The sequence below is a fragment of the Torulaspora delbrueckii genome, chromosome 1 (genome assembly GCF_000243375.1).
Source record: "Torulaspora delbrueckii CBS 1146 chromosome 1, complete genome".
NCBI lineage: Eukaryota > Fungi > Ascomycota > Saccharomycetes > Saccharomycetales > Saccharomycetaceae > Torulaspora > Torulaspora delbrueckii.
Window position 1 is genome coordinate 863,244 of NC_016501.1, and position 26,739 is coordinate 889,982.

General features: G+C 41.7%; 14 protein-coding genes across 14 annotated transcripts; 7 read left to right on the forward strand and 7 right to left on the reverse strand.

Annotated features, from left to right (window-relative positions):
- Positions 1 to 102: 102 nt before the first annotated feature.
- Positions 103 to 2,538, reverse strand: HMS1 (Hms1p; the record flags this gene model as incomplete). Its single annotated transcript, XM_003678985.1, has 1 exon — positions 103 to 2,538. The coding sequence occupies one exon, from the start codon at positions 2,536 to 2,538 to the stop codon at positions 103 to 105; it is 2,436 nt and encodes an 811-aa protein (XP_003679033.1).
- Positions 2,539 to 2,789: 251 nt separating this feature from the next.
- TDEL0A04910 (exonuclease 1) lies at positions 2,790 to 4,571 on the reverse strand (the record flags this gene model as incomplete). The annotated part of the gene is made up of 1 exon (XM_003678986.1): positions 2,790 to 4,571. The coding sequence occupies one exon, from the start codon at positions 4,569 to 4,571 to the stop codon at positions 2,790 to 2,792; it is 1,782 nt and encodes a 593-aa protein (XP_003679034.1).
- Positions 4,572 to 4,726: 155 nt separating this feature from the next.
- TDEL0A04920 (ankyrin repeat domain-containing DHHC palmitoyltransferase family protein) lies at positions 4,727 to 6,979 on the reverse strand (the record flags this gene model as incomplete). The annotated part of the gene is made up of 1 exon (XM_003678987.1): positions 4,727 to 6,979. The coding sequence occupies one exon, from the start codon at positions 6,977 to 6,979 to the stop codon at positions 4,727 to 4,729; it is 2,253 nt and encodes a 750-aa protein (XP_003679035.1).
- A 292-nt stretch (positions 6,980 to 7,271) lies between these two features.
- Positions 7,272 to 9,560, reverse strand: SHE4 (She4p; the record flags this gene model as incomplete). Its single annotated transcript, XM_003678988.1, has 1 exon — positions 7,272 to 9,560. One exon carries the CDS (start codon positions 9,558 to 9,560, stop codon positions 7,272 to 7,274), a length of 2,289 nt encoding a protein of 762 aa, XP_003679036.1.
- A 172-nt stretch (positions 9,561 to 9,732) lies between these two features.
- Positions 9,733 to 10,782, forward strand: PEX10 (ubiquitin-protein ligase peroxin 10; the record flags this gene model as incomplete). The annotated part of the gene is made up of 2 exons (XM_003678989.1): positions 9,733 to 9,829; positions 9,899 to 10,782. The coding sequence occupies 2 exons, from the start codon at positions 9,733 to 9,735 to the stop codon at positions 10,780 to 10,782; spliced, it is 981 nt and encodes a 326-aa protein (XP_003679037.1).
- Positions 10,783 to 10,830: 48 nt separating this feature from the next.
- HEL2 (E3 ubiquitin-protein ligase HEL2) lies at positions 10,831 to 12,741 on the reverse strand (the record flags this gene model as incomplete). The annotated part of the gene is made up of 1 exon (XM_003678990.1): positions 10,831 to 12,741. The coding sequence occupies one exon, from the start codon at positions 12,739 to 12,741 to the stop codon at positions 10,831 to 10,833; it is 1,911 nt and encodes a 636-aa protein (XP_003679038.1).
- A 953-nt stretch (positions 12,742 to 13,694) lies between these two features.
- PEP12 (SNAP receptor PEP12) lies at positions 13,695 to 14,576 on the forward strand (the record flags this gene model as incomplete). The annotated part of the gene is made up of 1 exon (XM_003678991.1): positions 13,695 to 14,576. The coding sequence occupies one exon, from the start codon at positions 13,695 to 13,697 to the stop codon at positions 14,574 to 14,576; it is 882 nt and encodes a 293-aa protein (XP_003679039.1).
- CIA1 (iron-sulfur cluster assembly protein CIA1) lies at positions 14,573 to 15,574 on the reverse strand (the record flags this gene model as incomplete). Its single annotated transcript, XM_003678992.1, has 1 exon — positions 14,573 to 15,574. The coding sequence occupies one exon, from the start codon at positions 15,572 to 15,574 to the stop codon at positions 14,573 to 14,575; it is 1,002 nt and encodes a 333-aa protein (XP_003679040.1).
- Positions 15,575 to 15,697: 123 nt separating this feature from the next.
- On the forward strand, positions 15,698 to 16,780 carry CYC2 (oxidoreductase; the record flags this gene model as incomplete). The annotated part of the gene is made up of 1 exon (XM_003678993.1): positions 15,698 to 16,780. The coding sequence occupies one exon, from the start codon at positions 15,698 to 15,700 to the stop codon at positions 16,778 to 16,780; it is 1,083 nt and encodes a 360-aa protein (XP_003679041.1).
- A 262-nt stretch (positions 16,781 to 17,042) lies between these two features.
- MSW1 (tryptophan--tRNA ligase MSW1) lies at positions 17,043 to 18,149 on the forward strand (the record flags this gene model as incomplete). Its single annotated transcript, XM_003678994.1, has 1 exon — positions 17,043 to 18,149. One exon carries the CDS (start codon positions 17,043 to 17,045, stop codon positions 18,147 to 18,149), a length of 1,107 nt encoding a protein of 368 aa, XP_003679042.1.
- A 78-nt stretch (positions 18,150 to 18,227) lies between these two features.
- On the reverse strand, positions 18,228 to 20,822 carry HIR2 (Hir2p; the record flags this gene model as incomplete). Its single annotated transcript, XM_003678995.1, has 1 exon — positions 18,228 to 20,822. The coding sequence occupies one exon, from the start codon at positions 20,820 to 20,822 to the stop codon at positions 18,228 to 18,230; it is 2,595 nt and encodes an 864-aa protein (XP_003679043.1).
- A 235-nt stretch (positions 20,823 to 21,057) lies between these two features.
- CKB2 (casein kinase 2 regulatory subunit CKB2) lies at positions 21,058 to 21,852 on the forward strand (the record flags this gene model as incomplete). The annotated part of the gene is made up of 1 exon (XM_003678996.1): positions 21,058 to 21,852. The coding sequence occupies one exon, from the start codon at positions 21,058 to 21,060 to the stop codon at positions 21,850 to 21,852; it is 795 nt and encodes a 264-aa protein (XP_003679044.1).
- A 294-nt stretch (positions 21,853 to 22,146) lies between these two features.
- CCC2 (Cu(2+)-transporting P-type ATPase CCC2) lies at positions 22,147 to 25,098 on the forward strand (the record flags this gene model as incomplete). The annotated part of the gene is made up of 1 exon (XM_003678997.1): positions 22,147 to 25,098. The coding sequence occupies one exon, from the start codon at positions 22,147 to 22,149 to the stop codon at positions 25,096 to 25,098; it is 2,952 nt and encodes a 983-aa protein (XP_003679045.1).
- A 187-nt stretch (positions 25,099 to 25,285) lies between these two features.
- Positions 25,286 to 26,716, forward strand: SEN54 (tRNA splicing endonuclease subunit SEN54; the record flags this gene model as incomplete). The annotated part of the gene is made up of 1 exon (XM_003678998.1): positions 25,286 to 26,716. One exon carries the CDS (start codon positions 25,286 to 25,288, stop codon positions 26,714 to 26,716), a length of 1,431 nt encoding a protein of 476 aa, XP_003679046.1.
- Between the last annotated feature and the right edge of the window lie 23 nt (positions 26,717 to 26,739).

Below are 26,739 nucleotides of genomic sequence, written 5' to 3' on the forward strand. Positions count from 1 at the left end.
TTGTTGTTAAAGGTATGGGTATAATAAAAAACGGGGTTATGAAAGTTTAGTTTGTTATAATTTAAATACATATGTTAGTAACCCAACGGAACGCTTTGGGTTTTAGCTCTCTTTATCGTCTTCGAACTCTGTCGTATCATCATCCTGATCTTCTTCGACATCTTCTTCAGTTTCCTTGTCGTATTCATCATCATCATAATTTGTCAACGAATCACATAGTAAAGCCTTATCTATGCAATAGTTGATCAACTTGTTTCTCGTTTCAAGTTCTATCACGTCGCCCAATGACGAACCCAGCCACACTCTAAGGTCACCACAAACTCTTTCCAAAATTAATGGATGTTGCTTGAATTCTTGAAGATTCTCCAAGATAGAGTTCAACATCAGGAACATCGAAGTGAAACCTACAATCGACAGTTTGTCTTTCGAGTCGCTTAGTTCCCTTAGTGGCATCTTCTTCATCCAGATGACGCATTGATCAAATTTCTGCAGGTTTATTAGATTCCTCATCACTGAACCGTATAGTACCAGCTGCTCTTCCAAAAGAATCTCTGACTTGACCTCCCTGCTATTCTTGATCAGCTTGGAAAGTTTGTCACAGCTACTCTTGTGGGGATTAGTCAAACAATCGATGACCGTGAACTCTTCGGGCATCGACTCCAAAATCTTATCATCCTCGATGTATTGTTGATGGAAGGATTGGGCTAACTGGGCCAAGTCTTGAAATTTACCATTGGCCAATTGGTGCATTAGTCGCCCCATCGATTTTTCGATTTTCTCTTTGAGGACAAAAGAATTCACCAATGATAAAAACTCTTTTAGCTCATATTCCTGATGACGCCTGGATAATTCCTGTAGAAGACTTTGATTACCTAAAGTTAATTTATCTTCCACACTGGCGATGTTGGTAATCATGCCCCATTCCAAACCCATTTTCAAAGAACCTTTGCTCTTCAAATTAGCTTCCTCGACTTGTTTCTTAAGCTCACTCCATCTCTTGTTGATATAGATCTCAGCAAGGTTACACCATGGGAATTTCGAATGTTGGAAATAAAGCTTTATAGCAAAACACTTAGCAATTCTGGATTCGATTCTCTCCATTGAATTGACGTTATATTTGAGCTTGTTGAGGACAAAAGTCTTCTTCAGTGTTCGCGTTAGATATCCCACTGTATCGAACCTAACGGTATCTTTGGTTGGAATCATCGAAACTACGTCTGAGGTAGGATTCTTGTCGGAGGTTCTCTTTGAGGAGAAAAGGAGCCCATTGAGTAGGTATAGAGCAGTGATAACGACCAGCGAAATCTTCAGTAAAGCAAAGATCGACGATTGAAAACTGACCATCCCATTAGCATTCGACAGCGCAAATCCGCTATGAGGCGAAAAATGGAATATTGGCATGGCGAAGAGGGCACGCGCAGATCCCATATCACCAGTATCACCGAAACAACTAGCTCCCATGGTCATCGCGAGCCCGCCCATCAGCAGTTTAGAAGTGTAATCGGTATTGGCATTGTTGTTATTGTTATTGTTGTTTTCATTGATGTATGAATTCATATTGTTCTGCGGTACTGGTAGTGGCATTGTATTGTACGCCGAGTCGGAGAACTGGTCAAATTGATTGGACAAATCAGTGGGGATATTATTACTATGTGTGCTAGCCTCATGGCCAACGGGTATCGTTGTTGTTGGAACAGCCGAATTCTGGGCACGCAGACTCTCAGGTGTAGAGATGTTGCTCTTCAGCCGTTGATTTTCCGACTTGTAAAGCGAACACTTGGATTCCAAATGCTGAATGTATTCTATAGTCTTAAGCAGGATAGAAGCCTTGTTTAACTTCCTAGCGGGCTCCAAACCATCGAGATCGGTGGCATCCTGTGACAAAACCGGTATACCGCTATACCTCTTATATGCGACCCGTAATGAGGGAACTATCTCTCTCAATTGGAAAATCTTGTCGTTAATATTCGTTCTGTATTTCTTCTCGATAACATTGTGAGAAGTCTTTTCCTTCCGTTTCTTGAAAACTTTCCCATTTGTATCATGACTTCCGACATCGTTATCCAAATTAACATCTAGCTCATCCTTGACCAAATAGTCGTACCCGTCATTGAAGAAATCATTTGCTTGAGGTCTATTCATCCAGGAAGAAGATTGAGATGTGGAAGATGACTCGGATGCTGGGAAAACGGGTGAAAATTCGGATTTCACAACATTAGGGTTCTCAACCTGTGGTACCGGTACCTTAACCTGTGAGTTCTGTTCCAATTGCCGGGGAGGTTGGATATCGAAATTTATACTTTCATCATAATCACTAAAATCAAACGGCGATCCGCGTAACTTCGCCTCTTGTGGGTCCTGTTGTTGCTGAGAACCATTCTGGTACGAGTGAAACGACTCTGGGGTTATACTAGCCGCATTCTGGGCGCCAGCGGGTGATGAATGATGACTTGTGAGACAACTACTGGCATAATAACCCCCATCGTCAACTTCGCCCCCATATAACTGATCTTTCCCAAAAAAATCCGAACCGTTCATTGATACAGCTCTCGAGTACTTTCTTGGTGCATAAAACAGTCTTGCAATAGTCTTATTCCTTCTTCTAGCCTTGCGTCTAGTGTTTGGCTAATCCTTGATTGGTTTACTAAAATTTTGAGTGTTATCGGATGATTTTTTCCGAGAACCTTCAAAGCTGAAAAATAATATAATAAAGATGAAATTTTCAACTAACCGCTTATTTCACCTCATAGGCTTTGAGGTACCTTTATGCAGGTCTCTATATACTTTAGTTAGCTGCGGTTGGCACTATAGGAGAACCTTGACGAGAGCGAGAGCGACCTAAGCGCTGGTCTCGCAGTTGTCTGGTGCTGTTGACTAGTAGTTGTAGTAGCTCGAACAACGATCCCACGAGCATTTTGGGGTCTCTTATGACTATTCATGTTTTTTTGAGAGGATACGTTGACCATTCGGTCCATCTTGTTGGGATTCTTGGCCTGTAGAGGTTCGCGTGTACCCGAGTATCTAAATTGGTGGAGTATGGAAAAGTCAGCACTGGTTGAAAGAAGTCTTGGACCGGCAGTACGAGGAGCCGATGGTCCGATGGGTTGCTTGTAATCGCATTCAACTTCATCTAGGATTTCGTCGTCATCGGTCTCCAATTGGGTCGCTGATACGCTGGATACCTGGGTTGGCAGTTGTGATGAAGGTACTTCAGTCTCGATATCATCTTCGTCAGGCTGTGTCGTTTGAAAAAACTTGCTTGTTGTTGTTGTTGGTATGCTGTAATTGTGACTGAGCTTTCTTCTCTTGATCGTTTCCGCTATTTTATCTACTACGGGCGGTTTAGGCTTGGATATCTTATCTAAGACAGTAAGCTTGGGTATCTTGTTATCAATCGTTGCCTGACTGAAGAAAGAATCGATCGATCCCACTGCTGGACGACTCTTACTGTTTTCCACCTGTAATTCTGATTTGGAAGTCAGTTGTAATTTATGTTCCCGGTTTACCAACCTCTTTTGAACGTTATTAGGGTTAAGATCACCAATAGCGATCCTGAGATGCAAATCGTGGTCGATATCGTCGTCGTTCATAACACAGCCTTTTGAACCGGTACTTTTATGAACAACATAGCCAATGCTTTCATATAGTTCTCTGCAATTAAGTAAGTGAGGAGGAATCTCGGTCAAGCTGACAATCTTTCTTCTGATCGGGCAGAATACTCTTTGAAATTGGAACGCAAAATTTGCTAGTATGGTCTCTTGGTCAAAATTTGGTGGGACCTTATATTTACCATCTCTTTGAATACTCAACAAAACTCGATCCAGTGTACGGAACTGTCTCACCAGTTTCATCGCCGTGATTAACCCCACTTTGGGGATCCCACTGGTATAATCACATCCAGACAGGCACACCATAATTCTGATCTCTTCATCCGTCAATTGATTCAACGGGAACTTTCTGGGCAGCTGATCAAAATCGTCTCGACAAATTTCAATGCACTCACCAAAATCGTTCATCTTGGTGATCAATTTTCTGCAACCAAAGATTAATAGATCTGAGTCCTCCGAGAGGATTCCGTGGATCAGGTTTTGTTTCTCCAAGTAAACCATTTGCGCATCTGCTTCAAAGGGCGCAACGATATACTGGATCCTATTTGTTTTACAGTAGTCAATTATGCATTTGGCCATCTCGGGGGTCACATCCACACATTTCTGGAAGTAATCCATAGCATTAGATCTTTCACCTAACTTCCAAAGCTTTTCAGCAATGCTCTTGTTCTCAGCTCTCTTTTCCCTTCTCTTTACCTCAGTATCCTTCTTGACACCAATTGCATCACCATCAAATATGAAAAAGGGTTCGATTTTGAAAGATTTCAACATGCTAATCTTCCTGATAAAGAACTGCAAGTACTTGGCTGTTGGTTGGCCCGTTACGAGCTCATATGCACAGCAACAGGCAGCGCGATGTAACCAGGCATAACCATCGATCCCCAGGGTCTGACCTTCGTATCGGACCAATGAAACTGGATTCTGAATGGACTTCAATTGTGGAAGCAGACCTTGAATACCCATTCTTTGTCCTCTAAAGCCTCATCTATTATTCTTTCATTACCAAAGCTCATCAGATGGAAATTTCAGATCTAATAAAGACGCGTCACAAAGATCTGACAAACGCGTACTGAGAAACAACTAAGAATTACCGATATACATACACAATACGTTGTCTGTTAAATCTTCTCTGGATAGTTGTACAATTCGTAATAATTCACCTCTTGTCCTCCTAGAAGAGCTCTTGAAGTAACAGGGGAATAGAAAACTCTCTGCCACATAGGTGCTGTCTTGTCACTCAAGAGCCAAAAATCCTTGATATTTGTCTTCCAGCCATAATCTGTTGGAAAGGACGACTGGGAAGTTTGTGATGAGCCCAATGCTTCACGCGACATTCCAACAGCTTCTTTCAATATCATGATCCATTGATCCATCCCAGTTATGGCACAAAAGGTACCAAAACATCTTCTAGACTCATTTAGACGTGGTAAGGGGCGACGGCGACTATCTGGAGCGGTTGTATCAATATCTGTAACCCTAGATTCGGTAGTCAAATCGGCATCCAAGTCTTCTGGCGCTGTACTAAAGAATTCATTTGCCACTGCAGGATCTATGTTAATGCGCTTGTTGTCCCTCATCAACTTGCTATACTCATAATTTGTTACACCTTTGAAAATCTGGAAAGCTTGAACAAACACCAGACAACCCACCCATATGGATTGGAAGACCGCCCATAGAAGAATCAAAGTGGTAAAAAGGTCGTAGGTCAATCCCGCACAAAGCTCGCTATCTCCTATCAAGAAGCATTTCAAATCTCCGTTGTAGTCGTCATAGTTATCTTCAAGCTCATCGAAATACTCCAGACAGAGATGTGCAAAGATCCAAACAGCAACTTCAATTAGTGCAACAAAGTACAAGAACCGCTTATGATTTTTCAAACCGACGTCGTTGTAAATCCATGGGCAGTAATGATCGAAACGGGCTATTAATGTACCATTCAAAGAGGAGAACCTGCTTCGTAGAGGCTTTCTTATCCAGCTCTCAATGCAGAAATGTCTCGTATCGTATTTACCAACTTTTAGAAGTTCACTCACAGTATCTCTGATCTTCTCATAGTCTCTCTCAGGTGGTACACAACCTGAATCTTCTTTCAATAATTTAACAAAATGATAACCAACGGAAAAGATCAATATCGTCAAAGCTAGATTCGACCAAAACTCTTCGACTAATGTCATGGGAAGAACTTTGCGCACCCAGACGCAGACGAGCCAGAAGACACTACCCGAGAACACACCAGCATACAATGGCGTTCTCAACAAAGACAATGGCGTGACTCCCGTACGACCATAGGACGTGAGCACAAAATTATTGAGCGCCTTTATGCTAGCGATACCAAAGACTAGTGTTATAGGTAGCGCGATAAGTGGATGGATGTGAGCGAATAATCCGAATGCGATTCCAAGGAAGATCCATGGAATGAAAAATGTCGTTAATTTGGCATGATAACTCTTGCCAAAGTACTTCTTATATGGGTATCCCTCTGGATTAAATCCGCAGTGGTTCAATGCTTCTGTAAGCGAATGAACAGTATTCATCTCTTTTGCGATGGTGAAGCAATCTTTCCCATCATTAGTCTTGAGGAAAAAATCACCTCCACTTTGTATCAGATACATGAGAACATGTGGTTGTCCTTTGAGTGTACCCCAATGTAAAGGGGTGAATCCGCCACTGTCGGGGACCTTTGGATGGGCACCAAAGCGCAACAAGGAATCGACGGTCAGCGAATCACCTTGGTAGGCAGCCCAAAGTAGAGGAGTCCTCCCATTGGGATCCTGACAGTCTACATCGATGATACCCTTACTCACCACAAAGAACAAAACGTATTGAACCAGCATAATATTAGAGCTATTCACCGAAAGATGCAATAAATTGAAACCTTGATCATCTTCTAAAGTTGCGTCTGCTCCATGTGCAAGAAGGTAATGAACAATGTAGACATAACCATAACGCGCCGCCCAATGAAGAGGAGGGGCATGTAAGGTTCCTGCCTTTGCATTTACATCTGCTCCATTGGCCACTAAATAGGAAACAACAGAAAGGCGATTGTTGATACTAGCCCAATGAAGCCCGGTTACTTTCTCAATTGGATCATAGTCCTCATTAATGTTGATTATTCCACCTTCAATCATTTCTTTGACAGTCTTAAGGTCACCTTTTTGACATGCCCTGAAATATCGATCTAGTATGGGATCAGATTCCTCTCCTTCCTCACCATTAGCCGCATCTAAGTGATTCCTCGTATCCTCACTCTCTCCCTTGTCATTATCCTGAGCATTATTAGAGAGTATCGGCTGGACAGAGCTCAAGGATAAATTATCCAACGATCCTTCTGCATCAGACGCGACCCCAGTTTCCAACTTGTCTCCACTCATTCTTCAAAACCAGCAACAAATTAAGTTAGATATGCCTGGTTGAAAATTAATTTGATAAGCCGCTGAGGTTGGCTCAACTCCTCCAGTGTCAACTGCTGTGTGATCTTTTAGTGCTAGTTTACTCGTCTCGCATATGTATCTTTTGAAAGATATTTATCAGCCGCTTCAAAAATTCAGTATAACTTCAAATTGATCCGGCTAGATAAATACAGCTAGTGCGTGGATGAAATCGATAATGATCTTGCTACACAGTGATATTTAATGAGTGAAATTTCAGGAGCCCTTTGATTGTTTAGCGTTGGCACCTTTCCAGCGTGATAGGAATCAATTCAGCGAAATGTGGACCAATGTCTGGCATTTGTGATGCTTGTTCCAGGGATTTGATTAATTTGGTATTTCCCATTAAGAAAGATCCCATTTCCGGATGGTCATCAGGGATAACGTCAGTCAGCGCGTGGAATAGCAGAATGAGCCTCTCACTTAGTTCGACATCGCTTATTTGATTATGCAAAACATCAACTGCTTTTGTTAATAGATCTGTCCTTTTGAGAAGCTCTTGTGCTACAAAGGGAATTGATGTGCTGATATTTGCGAAGATTGCTGCCACAGCTCTTTGAGATTCCAAATCTTCAAGCTCCAGTAATTTGACGAGGATCTCAAAATTCTTCTCACTACGAGGGTTGTCGAAGTTAAAGAATTTGACGGCGATGGGCCGGGGATGACCCATTAGGTTGCTCAAAAGCTCCAGTGTTGAGCGTTGGAGCATCTTGTTTTCGTCCAACATCAAATTTTCAACTACGTACCAATACTCCTCATGGGTAACTATTCGCCTGCAAACATCTTCACCTTGAGAGTTATTCAATGAGGCCAGATTTGTTAAAGCCAGAAGCGCATTGTACGAATCATGCACTGTGACTACATCTTCTTCGAACGCACATTCATCAGCCGCCGTAGGTAATCTTGGTAACAACTCAAATAGTGGGGCAATTGCATTCACCGGGGAATATTTCTTGAATATAATGTTTGGATTTGTGTGAATTAGTAATTTTGTTAGAGACCTTGATGCCAACACTCTTATTAAATCTTTAGTCGGTTCTTTCTTTGCCATGTACTGCAGAACAGCCGTAACAGAACCTTGCTTTATGCATTCTTGGATGCAGTCCCTATTACAACAGATATTGTAAATGATCCTCATGAGTTGCTGCTTGGAGCCGTGGCTTAAAGAGGCGATTACCGAATTTAAATGGGAAAGAAGGTCATTTTGCAACAAGTACTTTTCATTGAAAGCCAAAACATCTTCCTCTTTTTCAACCGTCTTGTCCTCCTCCGAAGAGTTAGGATTCTTCAGGTCTGCGTATGATTGTAAATCCTTTAATGATTTCGATTCAAAAGCAGATTTTCCTTTGCTCTGCTTTGGAGACACACTTAAGTTTGCTAATATGACGAGAACTCCATAAAAAGTCGAATTAAAATTGTTGGAAAGTGCCAGACCTGCCAACTTCTCGCATGAGACCACGTTATTTCTAAGGCTAACTTTCACAGACGTCTTCAAGCTCAGATATGCTAGGCCTTCAACGCAAATGTTCATGCCCTCATCATCCTTTATATCCGAGTAGTTGAATCCTTCAATGAGATATTCAGCGAGAGTATTTACATCAACACTTTGCAACTTAGTAAAGGACCACGTCTTGATCAGAACAAGCGCTGAGTACATTCTAAACTGGCGAACCTTGAGCGATCTCTCAAGAAGACTCATATAATTTTCAGCTATATGAGACCTCACGATCTCGTCAATGCAAGCTATGGAGAAAAGCTTTAATAAGCTTATGGTAAAATCATCATCGTCTTGAGCAACAACTTTCTCTTTGACCTCCATTTTCAATCTCTTACCTAGTAAAATTTCAGAGCATAAATTTGTGAGGACTGGGTAAAGTTCGGTCAATATACCAACTATTTCTGAAAGCGGATCATTCCCGGCACCAGCTTCTGACTCATATAATAACGAGTCCATGAGTTTCAGAAGCCTATCATTGAATCTTGCATGAAACTTCTTGTCCAGTACAGAAAAAATCAGCAACATCAATGATTTGACTTCAGGCTCATTAACACGTTGGCATAGATCTTGAACGAGGAACCCAACCTGAGCGAAATTGTAATTGAACTTGTGCAAGAGTTGCAGCACGGTATTTAACAAATATTCAATATGGATGTCTTCTCCCATGTGAATTCTATATTGCAGCTCTTTCAACAGATTGAAGGTATCCTCGGTGTTTGAGAAACAATCTACAAGAAGAGCCACTGTCTTCAAAGAAAGCTTCTCAAAGACATCCAGAGCTTGTGTCACATCGCTTGCTACCAAAGTCTTTAACAACTTACGGGATTCAAAATGGTCTTGAAAAGACCTTGTAAGTACCTCTTCTACCTGTTCTGTAGATCTACCACCAGTTCCATTCTTAGATTTCGGCCCTAGGATCTCATTCAAAGCTTCATCGTACTCTTTTGCATCGACAGTCTTCAGTTCCTGCGTAAATCTTGTACAAAGTTTGTCCACTGCACTATTGCTGGCTGATTCCTGGTTCATTCCACAATAATGACTGCTTCAGTACTATCGAGTGTTTGTGTCTTGAGTGTCTGTCAACAAGAAGGCCTCTTGTAAACCCATTTTTCAAAGGGACCAGCCCTTTATTTAGATGAGAAAAATCAACTTTGAAGAAATAAAGTTGAGTACTCATTAACCAAGATTGGCAACTGAAATGGCCTCCCAAGAGGTCCAGCGCATAGCAAATAATGCTTCTGATGAACCTCGAGCTGATTCGCTGTTGCTCCCGTTTGCCGATGCCCCAAGTATAGGTATGTGCTTAATGGTTAGACTTTGATTTACAGGGTTCACAATATTAACCGACAGACGAATAAATGCAGTGCAGGCACAACAGAAAGATGCCCAGATAGAGACTATTTTGTCTGCAAAATTGCTGGAAGTTGTGAAGGCTGTGAAAGGACAATTGTTCGCCAATACACATCCATTGGAAATTTCTATTGCCGTGAAGCTAATGTATCTGTGTTTAACTACATTGAAGGGAAGCAGAACTTTGGGAGAAGAGTATGTGGATCTGATATATGTGGGCAGAAGGGGAACTAAGCTAGTGGAAAGGTATAAAAAGCTACTATTTATCATATTCTACTGCTTGAGTCCTTACTTTACTACAAAATTTCTTCAAAAATGGAGAACAAGCGATAATGACAAATATTCTTTCAAGAGCGTTTTAAACACTTTGGTGAATTTACATCTGGTATTATTCTATTTCAGAGGTGCATACTACGACATTTTCAAGAGGATATTTGGCCTCAGGTACGCCGTTGGCCATAAAGTAGACGCTAATGAAGCAAAGTTCAGAAATTCCAGCTCTAACAGTTATAAGTTTTTGGGTTATATCTTACTTGTGCAGGGTGCAAGCAAAGTGATACCTGCCATTTTCAAACAATTGAGATCAATAGCGCTGCCAGATACTGGCAGAAGAAATGAGCGTCGTAATTGGGAAGAAAAGGGTAAAGACGCTATAACAGGTATACCAGAGGCATCACAAATAGTTCACATTTATTTGTCGGACGAATCACAGTTGCCATACATTCCACAAGCTTCAAGGTCATGTATACTTTGCCTGAATGCTATGACAGATCCAAGCTGCGCTCCATGTGGTCATATATTTTGTTGGGATTGTATACTGAGCTGGTGCAAAGAGAGACCTGAATGTCCCTTGTGCAGACAAAAATGTCAAGCACAGCAAGTCTTATCTTTAAGATGATCTAATGTCACCAAATTTAATTCTATGATACGTATATTAACAGATCAACTAGATACCAATGTGAAACAGCAGTTGCTTTTGCTTTCCCTTCTTCTTACTTTGTGATGAAGGTGAAGCTGTGGATGGAGATGAATTCAAGTTTAGATTGGCCAATTCACCTGTTTGGTTTGGATTATTCGAAGAATTTTGACCCCATTTTTTTGGATCGGGAATATTGGGCTTGTTGATAGGGGGCGGAATGAATTTGGGCTTAGGCTTTGGAAGAGATGGTAAGTCCAATGCTGCAAGCTTGTTGTTGCCATTTGAAAGCGAAGCACTGGAAGCAGACTTTTGTCTATTTTCCAAGTACCTTGGTGTGAAGTCCACAGAGTTGTTAGAGGGTGCTTTTCTCACGACAGGAGAAGGTGAGTTTCTTTTAGGTGTATTCAAACTTTTGTATGACTGGCTTCTACTAGGCAATGCAAACGGGTCGTGGGATGCAGGTGGTGATTTCAATGTGGGCAGATTCATTGTGTTAACGTTCCTTCCATGGCTTGTGGAAACAGAGTTGTTGTTCGCGCTCCATACAGTGTTGACTATACGTGCTGATGCCGAAGGATCTCTCGACAAAGATGGTAGTTCATTTTTCCTAGTCATTTGCTGCTCGTACGTCTGGTATATTGAGTTCAAATCTCTATATCTTGCAGAGCCAGAATGATACGTTTCAGCAACGTTGTGAATCAGAAGATAAACGTCGGCTTGCGGAGAAGTGAAAAGCGATGTGAATGCATCGAGCAGCCCACGGGCTGTCAAACGTCCCTTATCATAGTCCTCGGTCAATCTGGAGAAGGTTTCATAGCTTTCCTGTGAGTTTGCAAGGTAGTATTTGGCCCTTTCCTCCAACCTCAATTTCTTTTCACGCAAAGATTCATTGGATTCCGCTGGAGACTTTCTTCTTGAATTGGATGAGTTGTAGTTATTATTAATAGAATCACTTTCTCTGATAACTCTCGAAGGCGCAGATATGAACGTCGATAGTTCTGACTGGAATAATCTAGGTTTTCCTCTGATAATATCGCCATGCTCTTTAAGTATATGAGCTTGTAATTCCAATTCGTCGGCAAAGACGACAAACTTGTTATCCAGACAATTCTGCACTGTACAGATGTAGTGACAGTTCTTGAAATGGTCAAATAATTGATCATAGTCTTTGAAATATTGAGGAGAAGCTGGGGTGATTTTATCGCAGATATGACATCTCTCGTGCTGGTGCCTCATATGCAGATATAGTTCATCATCAGAGTAAAATCTCTTGCCTGAGCAAAACGCACACATTGGATGACCTTTGAAACCCTTGGAGTCACCTCTGGATTGGTGATTACGCAGTTGATTGGGTGTATATATTTTCAATTCGCAGGGAAATGCATGTTTATGTGCCGCACATATCATACAGATGTTCTTGCTATGGACAGTTCTCAAATGCTCATTGTATTTTTTGAAAGTACCAAAATCTTCACGCTCAGTAGCTGGACATAAATTACAATCATATCTCAACAATCCCAGTGTCGCCTTCGCCACTTCATGAGAAGTAAAGTTGATTCCGTATTTCTCATTGTGGTCTGTAAAATCTTTTGTATCGTCATATTCAGCATGAATCCTTTCCGTGAAGGTCAAAGTCTCATTCTCAGTTCTACAAATCAGACAGGTCTTTTTCTCATACAAAGAACGTTGTCTAAAAGCACATTTATGACATGTCTTATGGGAACAAGGTGATAAAGCAATATATTTCAATTTCTCAGCACAAATGACACATAAATCGCTGTCATCCTCTTCATGGTCTTCATCACCTTTCTGCGTCGACTTATTCAACTTTTGGTTGCCTGTCTGCTTGCGAGAATTTGAAGCCGATCCAGTACCAAATTGTGAGCCCTGTGTACGCCTAAACCTGCCTTTCTGTGGTATCTTAGAAGTCTCAGACATTGTAGTTACTGGCAAGCTGAAATACCTCACTACTGTGCCTTTTTAAAATCTCGAGAACTGTTCAATGATCGACAAAATTGTTTTGCGCGTATTGAAGAAGTCGATTCTCTTGAATTTTTGCCCAGACCAACAGGCCAAGGCCAACAAGCCAAGAGTTGGTGGTTCTACATTGGACATCAGGAGCAATCAATTACTTCTCGACACTGTGTTCAACGGCTTTTGTTTATTATTGATCTGCTTTGTATTGATTTATTGATTTCTGGGTATACTAGTTGAAAGTTCGTAATGATGAAAGATTATCGTACTCATGGGAACAACTGACTATGTACCCGACAGTATAACCTTAAACAGCATGAGTACCAATTAATCGTACATGTTTCAACTTGGTGCTTGAATTCGTGAATTACGGAGATGGTGATCATGATATCCTCATAGTTGGCTTTATCTGTTGATCCAGTCCTTTCCATTATCAGTCCTGACCAATATACAACAACTGGAAACAACGTTGTGGCTTTCACGAATAAGTTGTTGAATTCGACGGTCAGGTGCTATAACGAATTGAAGTCTTGTTGTTACGTAGAGTTGTGAGCCTTCTCGGGTACAGTTTCCCTGTAGTACGAACGATATCCATTCCAAACTCTCTCAGGTCAAAAAAGTCTGAATCTTGATTCTTGAATTCCCATACTTGTAGTTGTCCCGATATGCTTTGAGGCACCTTACAGGTCACCTCAATAATGTGCTAACGAAGCACTCGAGAAATTAAAAAATGAAACTCCTCGTCAACGTCTCAATCTACTTCTATTCACAGTTACAAAGGTCTCGACGAGACGATTAGGCGGGTTCTTTAATTTCGAACTTCTTATCTACTTTAAACATTTAAGCGAGCTTATTTAAACGGAGTAGACAGTTCTTACACATTTACTTCACAACGACAGTAACTACAGTGGCACACCATGTCCAGCTCTGTACCGTACTTTGTCGATGAAGAAGAACCAAGAGAATCTTCTATAGGATTTACTGACTCTCCAGAGTTTAATGTCCTGAAGGAGGAGATTGTTACTCAGTTGTTCGAGATCAATGGTCAAATCAGTACTTTACAACAATTCATTTCGACTCTAGAATCACTGTTGAAGAAGGGAAACGTCAGTGCCAAAGTAGTGGATAAAATCGACAAGAAGTCTGTGGTCAATATTCGTAAAGTTGGTTCGCTAATAAAGAACGTTAATGAACAGGTTCAGAAAATTGATGCTATAGAGGAATCCTCACTAGATAGACCGGAGGTCATTGCGAGGGAAAAGATCGTCCGTGATGTACGTTACTCTTTACAGGAGTTTCAGAGTACTCAACGAAAATATGCCAATGTGATAAGAGACATTAACAACAGAGCCAGAGCAGCGTTAAATCAAGAAGAAGAGTCGAACATAACTGCTCTTAGAGAGGAAGAAGAAGGTGGTCTACAGAAACAGCAGTTAATACCAAATGATAAGGGCAAGAAATTACAAATTACCATTGAACGTGAGCCTATCAATAATGAAGAGTTTGCCTATCAGCAGAACTTGATACGACAGCGAGACCAAGAAATATCAAACATTGAAGAAGGAATAACGGAACTGAACGAGATATTCAAGGACCTAGGAAACGTGGTTCAACAGCAAGGAATCATGGTTGATAACATTGAGGCAAACATCTACTCGACCAGCGATAACACCGCAATGGCTTCTCGAGAGTTGAACAAAGCTTACAGGTCTCAGAAAAGCGCCAACAAGTGGTGTCTCTATCTGCTGGCAGGACTATTGATTATGTTATTTATGCTATTACTTATTGTCTTTATTTAAGGGCTGAAATCTTCCCATATATTCACATGGCCATCATCACCACCAGTAGCTAACAAGCTTTTATCATCGACTATCATCCATTTAACAACATTCACCTCTTGTGTACCGTGACATTGCTCCTTCTTACCGATTATTTCCCATTGGCCATCCACTTCTCTGTAAATGACTAAAAGCCCATCAGATCCGGTACTGGCAATAAGCCCGTTTTCACCCCAGGTTACACTGTATATAGCTCTGGAGTGCACTTGTGGTAACACAGATTCGCATTCCCACTCTTGCTCATCATCTTCATCGTCACCAATGTATCTCCAAACACGCACAGTTCTGTCATCGCTCCCACTGCATAATCTAACCTTACTCTCAGCTTTCTCAAAATCAGAACACCATACTGTCCCATCATGGCCATTTAGAACCGCTGCTGCTTCCCAATCATCGTCAGATTCTCTCCATATCCTCACTGTATCGTCATAAGAGCTAGAAGCAAGCAGATGTAGACTTGGGTGCCATACAACGTGCTTTACATCCTGAGAATGTTCTTGAAGGACGCTGACGCATTCATATTCTTCACCCATCTCATCAGTTTCCCAAATCCAAACACTTTTATCCCTCGAGCACGAAGCCAAATACAAACCGTCGTAAGACCATGCTACACTCTTGACCTCATTCTCATGACCTTCGATAATTGCCATCAACTCCATCTCGAAATTTGTCGTTGGAGAAGTAAAGTCATGGGCAGAATCATCCTTGCTCCATATCGAGATAGTAGAGTCGAAAGATCCCGCAGCCAGCGTCGTAGAAGACGGCCTCCATGCTACAGACCTTATTGTCTTCTTGTGAACCGTATCATCCAGCTCATCTATCAATTGGTAGGCTTCTTTGTTCAAGTTCACTATTTTGATGCATCTATCGGTGGAAGCAGTTCCTAGTAGCCCATTGGATTCTTCTAAGTCCCAAATCTTATCTTTATGAAGCTTAAGCGATTTCACTTGCTTGATCATGGTACTTTTGTTAAGTTCCGGTATGATTTGATGCTTATGAAGTTACTTGTAGTTGTTAATTATAAATTAAATCTAATTCTTTGGTTGTTGAAAACGAATGAAGCTATAAGACCTGGCTCTAAAATGCTACTACGTCACTTAATAAGAACATATTCCACTTCAAGGCTTCGAAATGCTAGTGTGCCGTCCAAGGATGGAATGAAGAGATGGGCCATAGCTTGTGCTGGAGGAACAATTGGATGTTTCTTCTACTATAATTCTTACTATCTTCCAGGACAATTGAGACAAAATGAATTATCTCCTGATCACTTCACTCGATATCGCATATCTTACAAACAGGACGTTGACCAGGCCCACTTTCTCTTGGAGCTAACCCCAGTGGCAGAACAGAAGATTAACCTATGGTCCAAGATGGGCTGCGAGAAACTGTGGTCAGTGGAAATCAAACAACCAGATGTTATGGTGGTCCGTAATTATACCCCTCTACCGCTGCAAGTGAATCCAGAAACAGAACAACTGGAAGTATTCGAGGATGACAAGTTTGCTGGTGGGAAGTTGTTCTTTTATATCAAGCAGTATGAGCAGGGCGAAGTCGCAAGATGGCTACATTCTCTTCCAGAAAATCACATTGTGGAACTGAGGGGACCTTATGTGGACTATGAATTTCCACATTACGAAGGTGAGGTTCGGAGAGATCGAAGGTTTCTACAATCTGGTAGTAAGGACCCTGATGCACAAGAAAAATTCAAATACCAACAATTTGATATTGCTATGTTTACAGCAGGAACTGGCATTGTCACTGCCTTGCAACTTCTTCTCACTGAAAATCCCTTTCGAGGATCCATGGATCTTTTCTACTCGTGTAAATCCTTTGATGAACTGGGACCTTTGGGATCCATCGTTGATCTCTTGGAGAAAAATGATAGAGTTCGCGTCCATTTGACAGAATCCTCAAAGCAGCCATGTACTGAGAAACGTCTTCATGAGATTTCAAAGTGCATTTTGAAGCCATCTATATATCCTGGTCTGGTTCCTTACAATGGTAAGTCTGACCATGAGCTTAAACCCGTCTTGTCTCTGGTTTGTGGACCGGAAGGCTACATTGCAGCTATTTCGGGGCCCAAGTACGATCTGACGCAGGGTCCAATTGGTGGACTTCTCGAGAACAAGCAATGGAACAACGATAACGTATATAAACTAACATAGACACTGTAAATACTAGAGGCTCTCTTCTTTCCTCCAAAGACTTGAGAATTGGCAATTTACAAATCCCAGGCTGCAAACTACAGAACAATGGTTCCATATACAGATTTTACGAATCTCGGCAATGTATATTAAATTTGTAGTTCGCTTAATTGATTTGATGAAATAAGTAGATCGAAGATCTTCCGAAAGGCCCTTATAGATAAAAGTTGCATCCAACTTGGCAATCAAGAGGATTTTCAAAACTGTTTGAAACTTTGGTAGAATGTTACGACATAAGATCTCGAGAAGGTTCACTAGCACTGTTCAAAAGATTGATTACAAGATTCAAGCACAGGATGTACCTAAAAATGCCACCATATTTAGCATGATTCAGCCAACTGGAAAATTTCACCTTGGCAATTATTTGGGAGCTGCGAGAGTATGGAGAGATTTATGTGCATTCAAGCAGGATGATCAGAAATTACTGTTTGGAGTCGCTGATTTACATGCCATCACCGTTCCAAAGCCCAATGTGGAAGAATTTCGTCAATTAAGAATTGAAGCAATAGCCAGCATACTATCATGCGGAGTAGATCCTTTGAAGGCCTCGGTTATGTACCAGTCGAGCATTCCGCAGCATTCTCAGCTGCATTGGCTTCTCTCCACGTTCGCAACAATGGGATATCTGAATAGAATGACTCAATGGAAGTCTAAATCAAATATAAGGGATGCTGTTATTGATCCAGCCTCCATCGGTAAGGTCAAACTTGGGCTCTTCTCCTATCCTGTGCTTCAAGCGGCTGATATTCTCATTTACAAGGCTACACACGTCCCAGTCGGTGATGATCAGAGCCAACACCTCGAGTTGACAAGGGATTTGGCTGAGCAGTTCAACACTTTTTACAAAACAGACTTCTTTCCTCTTCCAAAGACGATACTGGCACCTACAAAGAAGATCCTGAGCTTGACCTCTGACAAGAAAATGTCCAAAAGTGATACAAATCAGGGCTCAGTCTTGTACTTGAGTGACGATCCTGAAATTATTGCCAAAAAAATACGGAGAGCTGTGACTGATTCGATATCTACACATTTCAACTACGACCCCGTAGAGAGACCTGGCGTTTCTAACTTGATCAACATAGTAAGTGGCATTCAGCGAACTTCTATCGAAAATGTTGAAAAGGATATTTCTAAATTCGATAACTTCAAAGATTTCAAAAGTTATGTGACTGAGGTGATAGTTGAAGAGCTAAGAGAGCCAAGGTTGTTGTTTGAGCGCTACATGCAAGAACCAGATTACTTAGATTCGGTCATCACAAGAGGTACTGAAGAGGCGGCTGAAATGGCGCAAAGAAACATCAAAGAAATTATGAATATAATGGGACTGTGAGTAGCAGTCCTTTGACATGCAGTATCATGTCACCCATGTATATAGAGACAGGTAGATTAAGTGAGAAATTTCAGTGCATTAGATTGGCTCGTTTAACAATCCTAAGGCACTGGCATAGCTATTTGTGACTCTTTGTACATGCCTTATATCTGCGCATGCTACAAGAACATCCTTTAGATGATCTTTTCTGGAGATCCCAGCTAACATACTGCTGTTGCAGTCGCCATCATTGTAAAGCCATTGCAAAACGTCGTCCAATCGATCTGTATACCCGAGCTCACTCAATCTGATACAATATATTATCAGAATTTTTGAGAACTCTTTATTTTCTTCAAGTCTCAAAGTTACCAGCAGCCTATTTTCCAGGTGTGATAAAGTTACAATCTCCTCCATATTCTCAAATCCCTCCTTCATTAGAATTGTCCTAGCAAACCTTTGCAAGTTTTTAATACGCCCTTTACGGCTCAGCTCGTCATTGGTCTTACGCTCAACAAAATTGATTATACTTTTTTTGTCGTCTCTTATTGTAGACGCCAACTGGTGAGCGTCACTAGAATTCCAAGCTTTATCTCTTCCGTCGTCGGCGGTAACGGAGCCCAGTAGATTGTTTGAATTCGTCATATCCCAGTATTGGGAACCGTAAGCCCACCAACCATCACTGATTAAGAGCCATGTTTCCAAGTCTTTGTCAAACATAAACCCATCACCGTTACTCAAAGTCGCTAGTGGAACCCCATTAGCTGTAACAGCGCATATCGTTATGTTTTCAGCTCGAGTCAATATGTCATCAGAATAACGTAGCGTTGGGCTGAGAAGTGAGAATACGGTATTAATAGGGAAATGCAGTTTTTTATTTTCGATGTCCCAACAATACAATTGACCCACACTAGTCAGACATAAAAGGTATGAAGAACAAGCTTCAAGAAAGCTACAAGGCACGCCAAGACAGAGTGGAGGTAGCACCTTTTTACCCGTGTCTGAATAGACATAGATAAATCCATCGCTTGTGCAGCAAGCCCAGAAATTGTTGCCTGAGGTGCACATTGTGATAAATTTTGGAATAAAGTCTTGAAACAAAGTCCTTTCCCCTTCTTCCAATTTAGAAATGAGCTTCAGAATTGTCGGCTTTTGTTCATTACCAGAGCCATTTTTTACTTCCAGCGTAAAATTTTGATCCAGTGGAGGTTTGTAGTCGAAGGATAGTCGGATCTTTGGTGTTGCTAATCGCACCTTTGAGAATGCTACAAGTGGCGAGGCCAAGCTTGTGTCTAAAAAATCAATAGGTTCGAGATCCTTCTTCTGTTTTTTCGTACCGTTCACTTCTTTATTGGGATCCGCCTTCGGCTGCCTCTTTAAATCTTTCGGTACACTATAAGAAGGTGCATTGAACTCCATCGAAGTACCCTGTGTCTTCTTCACTGTTTGTTGTTCCGCTTTCTTCTTACCATTTTTCTTGACAGGGCCCTTAGGCTGTTCATTTTTCTGCACTAAAGACACAGTGTCATCCTCGGTCTTGACTAAGGTCTTGATTGATGCTTCGTTGACTACCTCTGGTTCTGGCAGAGGTACAAGCACCTTGATTTTCTGTGAAAGAAGGTCCACTTCTGCCTGTGGTAAAGTTTCACCAAGATCGGTCTCCTGGAATGCAAAATTATAAAGAACATTGTCATTTGAAATAGCAAATAGCTTCAGTCCATCGGCTGACCAAACAAGTTCTAAGATCGGGCTCTCAGAGATTTGTATTGCGCCAAACAGCGGTTTGACACGTTTAGTATTCCAGACTACAACGGAACCCTGCTTAGAGCCCGATGTTGCCAAAAGATTATAATCGTTCCTGATACCCTTCTTAGTCTTGGCATAGACTTTCGGTGAGAATTTCAAGCTCTGACATTCACCTGTAGGTGGCGACACCAGCGTTGAAGCTACATGGAAATTGTTGTTTCTATCGAGCAGGAGTATAGTTGCAGAAGAAGATCCCAGGCTACCCTTCACCGTGTTCCTTACTGGTAAGATATCTGCCTGTGGGGGCATGGTTATATTGTATCTTAGAGGATCAACCTTGACATACTGTGAAAACTTGTTAATCACTTTAAAAGCACCTTTTTCATTATACTGATACACCAGCATGGATCGATCGGCAGCTAGAACGGTAAATATCTGTCCCATAGGGTCCACTATCCCAGTGATAGGTTTCACAGCATCCGCTAGATCTATTTTGCCCAAAATTTTAAGTGAGTTCACGTCGAATAGATTGATTGCATTCGCACCAGCGGTCAAGATGAAAAGAACGCGATTCGTCAAGTCCAATTTCACATCTGTAATGACTGTAGGGTTTTCCACTTGTAGAATAGTAGCATGCGACCCACTTGGCTTCTCCATCCAGGACTCAATGACCATAACACGGTGCTCAGTGCCGATGACAAGAGTCTTATCGTCTCCAGCCATAAAAACAACGTTCCTGTCTACTTCCCCCGGCTGGAACTCGACCGCGAAGGTCAATTGAGCAGCCAATTGCTTGATCTTGGATCCATCGAATGCTGCTTCACCTAGTTTATTCTGTTCCCATACGTGCACGTGACCGTCTTTATCTGCTAATAGAAGCATCTCACCGACCCCAGCCATCGCTGTTACAGTCTCATTATGTTCCGCCAATGGATATTTCAATAGCTTCATGGTTTCAGGCCTTCCAATGGCTATTCCATCGCACTTTTGAGTCCTGTTTATCACATATCTTTAACATCTTAGCTTTCAAATTTTTCAAATAAACTGGCCCGTAAAGAAAGAATTGGCAGGGATAAGACTACATAGAAGTTTAAGACCAGTTCATAGGTCACTATTGATTGGCTAGGAGTTTATTTGGACGGTAGCATTCACTACTGTGGCAAAGGAAACCTACATTAAGAGAAGAATGGCGAATGAGACGGTGGATGTGGAATTGGCTAGTGCCGAAAGGACAAGGCCCAGCGATGATAGTAAGCGTAATGATGATGATGATGCCATGGGAGGTGTAACGGACTCCTCAGAGTACGTGGAAATGTGGATTGATTTGTTTCTGGGGCGTAAAGGACATGAGTATTTCTGCGACGTGGATCCCGAATATATCACTGACAGGTTCAACCTGATCAACTTGCAAAAGACCGTATCAAAGTTTACACAAGTGGTACAGTATATCGTAGATGAATTGGACGAGTTTGTACTGGAGGGTATGTCTCATGCGCGTTTGGAACAACTAGAGAGCGATGCTCGTAAATTTTATGGGCTCATTCATGCCCGTTACATTATTACCGTGAAAGGTCTGAGTAAGATGCTAACGAAATACAAGAGTGCAGATTTCGGCAGATGCCCCCGAGTGTACTGCAATTGTCAACCTCTACTGCCTGTTGGGCTGCACGATGTGCCCGGAATCGATTGCGTAAAGCTCTACTGTCCATCATGCGAAGATTTGTACATTCCAAAGTCATCTAGACATAGCACCATCGATGGAGCATATTTCGGGACCAGTTTCCCCGGTATGTTCCTCCAGGCGTTCCCAGAAATGGTACCGGACCATCCGGTCAAAAGATACGTTCCCAGGATTTTTGGATTCGAACTACATAAGCAAGCCCAATTGGCCCGTTGGCAAGAATTGCAAAGGCTCAAATTGGTCGCTAAACTTGGTGAAGAGAATTTAAATGCGCTCAATAGAGGTGGCTACAAAAAATGATGGAGTTTCATAGAGTTTTAGGAGCCTATGTAAGAGCTTTTGCTCTCTCATGTAAAACTATAATCGTAATCAGAAATGCTCCTGGCAGGCTTCCCAGTACCTTCAATTGAATTAGGCTTGACTCTGAATATTTCTCTATTATATATCTTTTTTTTTTTCAATATGGGTGTAATTAAGTTGAAAAACATCGCTTATATAATAGGTAAGCTAATTGTCAACAGTTATTAAACATCATCAGTTCAATTCATCGTTGGCTTATCATAGCGATTTTGCAAACATTAAGTGGTCTGCAAGATGAGAGAAGCTCTTTTCGTTGTGGGTGGAATGACCTGCAGCGCTTGTGTTAATACTATCACTACGCAAGCGCTGTCATTGGTTGGTGTTAAAGAGTGTACAGTTTCTCTGGTGACTAATGAGTGTTTTGTGAAGTATGACTCAGACCACTGTAGTACTGAGAGCATTGTCGAGACTATTGAGGACTGTGGGTTTGATTGTGAGCTTGTCCGAGATGGTGATGACCAGTGTTTGAAGCAAGGTGTGCTTACAGTTCATGGAATGACTTGTGGTTCCTGTGTCTCTACAGTTACGAAGCAAGTGGAAAGTTTAGCAGGGGTCCAGAGAGCTGTGACAGCTCTTGTGACTGAAGAGTGTAAAGTTGATTTTAAGCCATGGGAAATTACGTTGGAAAAAGTGAAAGAGGCCATTGAAGATTGTGGATTTGACGCTGCCATAGTTTCAGTATCTGAGACTGATACTCTTCCGAATGTCAAGGTTACTTCTTTCAAAGTGCTTGCGGTCTCTTCAACCGTTGAGGTGGCAGAGAGAGCTGAACAGTTTCGTGCCTTGGTAGGGAATGGAATCCTAGCCGCCGACCTGTTAGGCACCGATACACTTGAGGTTAGGTACGATAGGGATAAGATTGGGATTCGCGAGGTCATTCATAAGATAGAAGACCTAGGTTACGATGCAGTTGTCTCCTCGGCACTTGATAATAACGCACAACTCAGATTACTGTCCAAGGTGCAAGAGATACATTTTTGGAGATCAATGTGTTTCAAGTCGTGCTTTTTTGCAATCATTACAATGACGCTGTACATGGGCTTACCCATGGGAGCTCCGGGGCTTGTTAAGAACAACAAGTTTCCCTTTAACGAATCATTTGTGAAAGGATTATATTATCGTGACATTTTTGGATTACCCATGGCCACATACGTGCAGTTTGTCCTCGGTTTTTACTTCCAGAAAGCTTTTTGGAAATCGTTGAAACATGGCTCGGGCACCATGGATACCCTGGTGTGCGTTTCCACTTCATGTGCATATTTTTTCTCTTTATATTCCATTCTTCACAGTATCGTGCACCCCAGCGAGAACGGTGAACTACCAAATGTCATCTTCGATACTTCCGTTATGCTAATAGCATTTATAACACTTGGAAAATTATTAGAGACCAAGGCAAAATCGGCAACTTCCACAGCTTTGTCTAAACTGATATCATTGACACCTTCTTCCTGTACTATTTTGCAGAATGGAGACCTTCAAGAACCGCTAGAAATACCGATAGATTTACTAGAGATAAATGATATCGTCGAAGTCAAGCCAGGTATGAGAATTCCCTCTGATGGTGCTATTGTTCGAGGCGAAACGGAAGTAGACGAATCATTAATGACCGGCGAGTCATTACTGGTACACAAGAACATTGGTTCGACAGTAATAGGCGGGTCCATTAATGGTCCCGGCCATTTTTACTACAAGGCGACTGCTGTTGGTGATGAGTCGAAATTATCAACTATTATCCAAACAATGAAGCAAGCGCAACTTACTAAGGCTCCTATACAGAGATATGCGGATTTCTTGGCATCTATATTCGTCCCTTCAATTTTGTGCTTGGCGCTGATTACGTTCATCACCTGGATAATACTGTCTAAAGCCCTGAAGAATTCATCTCTCATGATGGACTCGAGAAATGGTATGTTTTACGAATGTTTTCAGAGAGCCATCTCCGTTGTCATCGTGGCATGCCCATGTGCGCTCGGTCTAGCAGCGCCTACTGCAATTATGGTTGGAACAGGGTTAGGCGCACAGCATCAGGTACAGATAAAAGGTGGTGATGTCCTCGAGAGATTCAATAACGTTGGAGCTTTTGTCTTTGATAAGACTGGGACTTTGACCACGGGCCGTATGAGTGTGAAGCAATTTTCACCAATTGGCAAAGTTAGTGATGAGATGATGGCATGTATTAGAGCTTCTGAAAGAATAAGTGAGCATCCTGTAGCAATGGCGATAGCAGACTACTGCGAAGAACACCTATCGCGTGAAAATCACCTCGTTGCTAATGTTTTGCAGAGTACCATACATATGGGCAAGGGCCTGACATGTGAATGTGAAATGAGCGGGATCAAGTACAGAGTCACCGTTGGAAACAAATCCCTAGTATCTGAAGAGTCTGAGCAATTTTCATTCCATGAGGCGGAAGAAGAAAGCGGGTGTACACTTTCTTATGTCTGCATTAACGGTCAGGTTGTAGGTAGGTTCGAACTCTCAGATTCTATAAGAAAAGATGCCTACAACACGATACAGTATCTAAAATCCAAGGGCATCGAGACATTCTTGGTTACCGGTGATACCCACAGTTCAGCGGTAAAAGTAGCTCATGAAGTTGGAATGCCTATGAATAACATTTACAGCGAAGTCTCACCCAGCGGCAAGTCTGAAGTTGTTGAACAGTTGAAGGTTGATTTGGGGCAAAGCATAGTATTTGTCGGTGATGGGATCAACGATTCGCCCGCACTAGTTACCAGTGACGTTGGTATTGCAATCTCAACAGGGACTGATATCGCTGTAGAGGCCGCTGATATTGTTGTGCTATGTGGCGGTAATGAGAGCAAGGCAACGTTGAGGGGCTTAATTGATGCCTTTGACATCTCACGCTCTACTTTCCGCCGGGTTAAGTTAAATCTTTTTTGGGCCCTTTGTTATAATACATTTATGATTCCAATTGCAATGGGCTTCCTAGTACCCTGGGGCATAGCTCTTCATCCCATGGCAGCTGGTCTAGCCATGGTTTTGAGTTCGGTCAGCGTAGTTATGAGTTCTTTGGCTTTAAAGAGATGGAAACCGGTCAATTTGGATGCGTTTGAGGAATCAAACTACAATAATTCTGGTCACAGTTGGCTACGGCCCTTCTCCAAGAGCCATAGACTACCTGTAAATGAGGATATTGAATTGCAATCTAGATTGTTGCATTAAATATCAAGATAGAGCTTAATTTTCTGAATTTTCTATAACTTTTTAATTAATACTCGATTTTTTCATGACTTACTCGAAATTAATGATCTTCAATCGTATCACTCATCGCCTGCGCACAATCAACGTTAAAACATGTATAAAGAGCTGGTTGGTAAACGGCAGATATTCCGATTCACCATTGAATAGTATGAGCAAGCTGAAGACGCCCAAAAATCCATCAGAAGAAGCAGAAGATGAGTTAGTGACTATTAAAGACGAGGAAATTGATGAAGATGAAGAGAGTCAAGATTGGTCTCAGGCTGTCAAACTATCAACCAAATCCATGATCTCATCAATCCCAAAGAGGGGTGAGAAAGATTACGAGCCGGATGGGACCAATGTCCAAGAGTTGCTTCTTTATAGGGCGAGAAAGGCGATGTTTGATACCTTGGCAAATTCACCTCGAGGTTCCATTGTAAGCAACCAGGTTAAGGCTTATTACGATTCGAAACTTCATGGAGCCATTTTGCCACATCCGAAAGGGAATTTTTTACAGACAATGGGAAGTGTTGACCAGGAGGGCAGATGTTGGTTGGATTTCCAAGAATTCGTCTATTTGGCAGAGAGAGGTACAGTGCTACCCTTTTACATTAATGAACCGCGGGACATTGAAATTCCTTTGAGTATGCAGGACCTTTATTCCCTTTTTAGAAGTCAAGCAGAGATGGATAGATACTTCATATTTGCCCATTTGAAACGGCTAGGATTCATCATCACTTCTTCATACCAAAGGCGAGTTGAGAAGACCTCTTTCTATCCACCCTCTAATCCTGCTTTTGGATCAAGTATTGGTTTACGGTATGATAGCTTTCTCTCTTTCATTGATTTGAAGGGGGCCTCTTTGATGAATGCTTTCTTCTATACTAGGTGGAATTTCTTGCTTCGGAGGTATACTTCTACACAAAAAATCTACGAAGGTTTGAAAAACTTGGTGCCATCTGTGAGAGTCCCAAAAACTGCCGATGAATTACGTTTTGAAAGAATTCGATGTCAATTAAATCCCACTGCACCATTTTCAATTGCCTTCAATGTATGGAAACCACAGACGAACTTCAAGAAAAAAAGTCCTGGCTTACCGGACTTCCAAGTTGTAATTCATAACAAGAATGACGCTTCGCAGCATTTTCCATCTTATTCTGAACTACAAGAAATCTTTCATTCTCTCGACTATAAGTTCGACTTTCTCAACGAAATTGACGAGGAAGTGAACTGGGACAACGATTCATATACGAATGGTGTTCTGCGAAGCCAGCATATCTCCAACGCAAGATCGAAAGCTGCTTCAACTAAGCCAAGGCCTGTTAACCATTTGGATACAAAAACAGAGAATAAGCACGGTATGCCCCATGTCAAGCAATTTCGTCGACTCAAGGCTGGATACCGAAGTTTTTTATTGGCAATCATGGACGATGGGTTGATAAGCTTTGTCAAGATATCCGAGGCAGATTTTGGATCTGAGAACGTTTGGTACATCCCCTCGAACCAGGGTAGTTCAACGAGACCGAAAAGGCATGGGAACAATGGAAGGGATCAACGAAGATCAAATCGCAGGCAAATTAAAAAAAGGACGGAGAAGTAATTATGTCGTTGTTAGATTATTTT